The sequence below is a fragment of the Corvus brachyrhynchos genome, unplaced genomic scaffold, assembly GCF_000691975.1.
Source record: "Corvus brachyrhynchos isolate BGI_N302 unplaced genomic scaffold, ASM69197v1 scaffold68, whole genome shotgun sequence".
In the NCBI taxonomy this organism is placed as follows: Eukaryota; Metazoa; Chordata; class Aves; order Passeriformes; family Corvidae; genus Corvus; species Corvus brachyrhynchos.
In genome coordinates this window covers 3,381,786-3,383,019 of record NW_008240039.1, presented here as the reverse complement: position 1 = coordinate 3,383,019, position 1,234 = coordinate 3,381,786, and the positions used below count along the sequence as shown (strand labels likewise).

Genomic DNA, 1,234 nt, shown 5'->3' with positions numbered 1-1,234 from the left:
GCCTCCCAGGAAACGTATTTAAGGTTAATTGTGACTGATAACAGGAGGCAACTCCTAAGGAGCAAGGCGTGGGGCTTTCCTCTCCATTGGCAGGAGTGGAGGAGAACCAGGTAGAAACCTGGGCCTGCAAAGGCTCCGGTGTAACAGGGAATGCCAGCGGAGCCAGGCTGCCCTCTGGCACACGGTACCTCCTTTAGGAGTGGTGTCAGGCTTCTCCTTTTCCCTGTGCATCAGCGCCGCGATCCACCGGGCCCGGTCACTCCTGCCAGAGGGAAACACAAAGAAAGCCTTAGGGACAGCATCCCTGTGGCCAGCAGTAGCTGGACATTCCCAGCAGGATGAATGCTTTCCAGGGGAGTCATTTGATCTGAGTATTCAGTGTAAGGACGCTTTTCCCAAGTGGCACACACAGCCCAGCTGCTCTGCTTCATTTGGACAGGAGAAGCTGATACGGGAATTATATGGGAAATCTAAGAGACAGGAAGGAACAGAGCCTGGGAGAAGCCTGTGCACATCCCCGTTTCTGGGAGGAGGAGCATGGGGGTAAAGGGAGCTTTGCAGAAGCCTCAGAGGATTCCCAGGACACCAGTTCATGCCAGGAGCCAGAGCAAAATCCCAGCGTGCCACTCACAGCGTCTCCGCCGACAGCACCACCTCTTCCCGCCGGCCCTCGCTGTCCTTCTCCAGCACCACCCGCAGCAGGTGCCCGCCGGCCTTGCCAGGAGGAGGGGAGGGTGGGTCCATGCTCTCCACCTTCTCCACGGTGACCTGGTCCAGTGTGGCGTAGTTCATGACCGTGTAACTCTCCTCGCTGCGGCACAGACGGGATCAGCGCCTCAGCTCTGGGGTCTGGGCCACTTCCCAGCTCCCAGCCCGGCACAGGAGGCTCAGCAGGCACTGCCAGAGCAGCCTGGAGCTGATTGTCAGGGTGGGACATGGCTCTGGGGACTTGCTGGCCACCCACCCACCCACCAAGGCAAAGCCACTGGTGGGACTGGGCGCTTCTCTTCCGTCTGACAAGGAACACCTCAAGAAGGTCAAACCAGGGAAATCTCACGGATTTCTCAGGTATGTGCCGCTTGGGAAATTGGGTTTAACCCCCTGGCTGTTCTCCAGGGAAAGGCAGGGCCCTCCCCACAGCCTCACCTCTTCTTCTTGGTGATGATGAGGACGTCGTTGAACAGGAAGAGGTGGCAGAGGCGGCCGGCGCCGCGGCGGAAGATCCCGGCCTCCT

General features: G+C 59.2%; 1 protein-coding gene across 1 annotated transcript in view; it reads right to left on the bottom strand.

Annotated features, from left to right (window-relative positions):
- The window catches only part of ARHGEF16 (Rho guanine nucleotide exchange factor 16), a 9,648-nt gene that overhangs the window by 1,671 nt on the left and 6,743 nt on the right, over nucleotides 1–1,234 (bottom strand). Inside the window, exons 12-14 of the mRNA XM_017743983.1 lie at nucleotides 1,147–1,232; nucleotides 632–811; nucleotides 189–262 (exon numbers count right to left, since the gene is read on the bottom strand). Of these exons, the coding sequence (XP_017599472.1) occupies nucleotides 189–262; nucleotides 632–811; nucleotides 1,147–1,232 (340 nt within the window). The remainder of the gene's footprint in view (nucleotides 1–188; nucleotides 263–631; nucleotides 812–1,146; nucleotides 1,233–1,234) is intronic.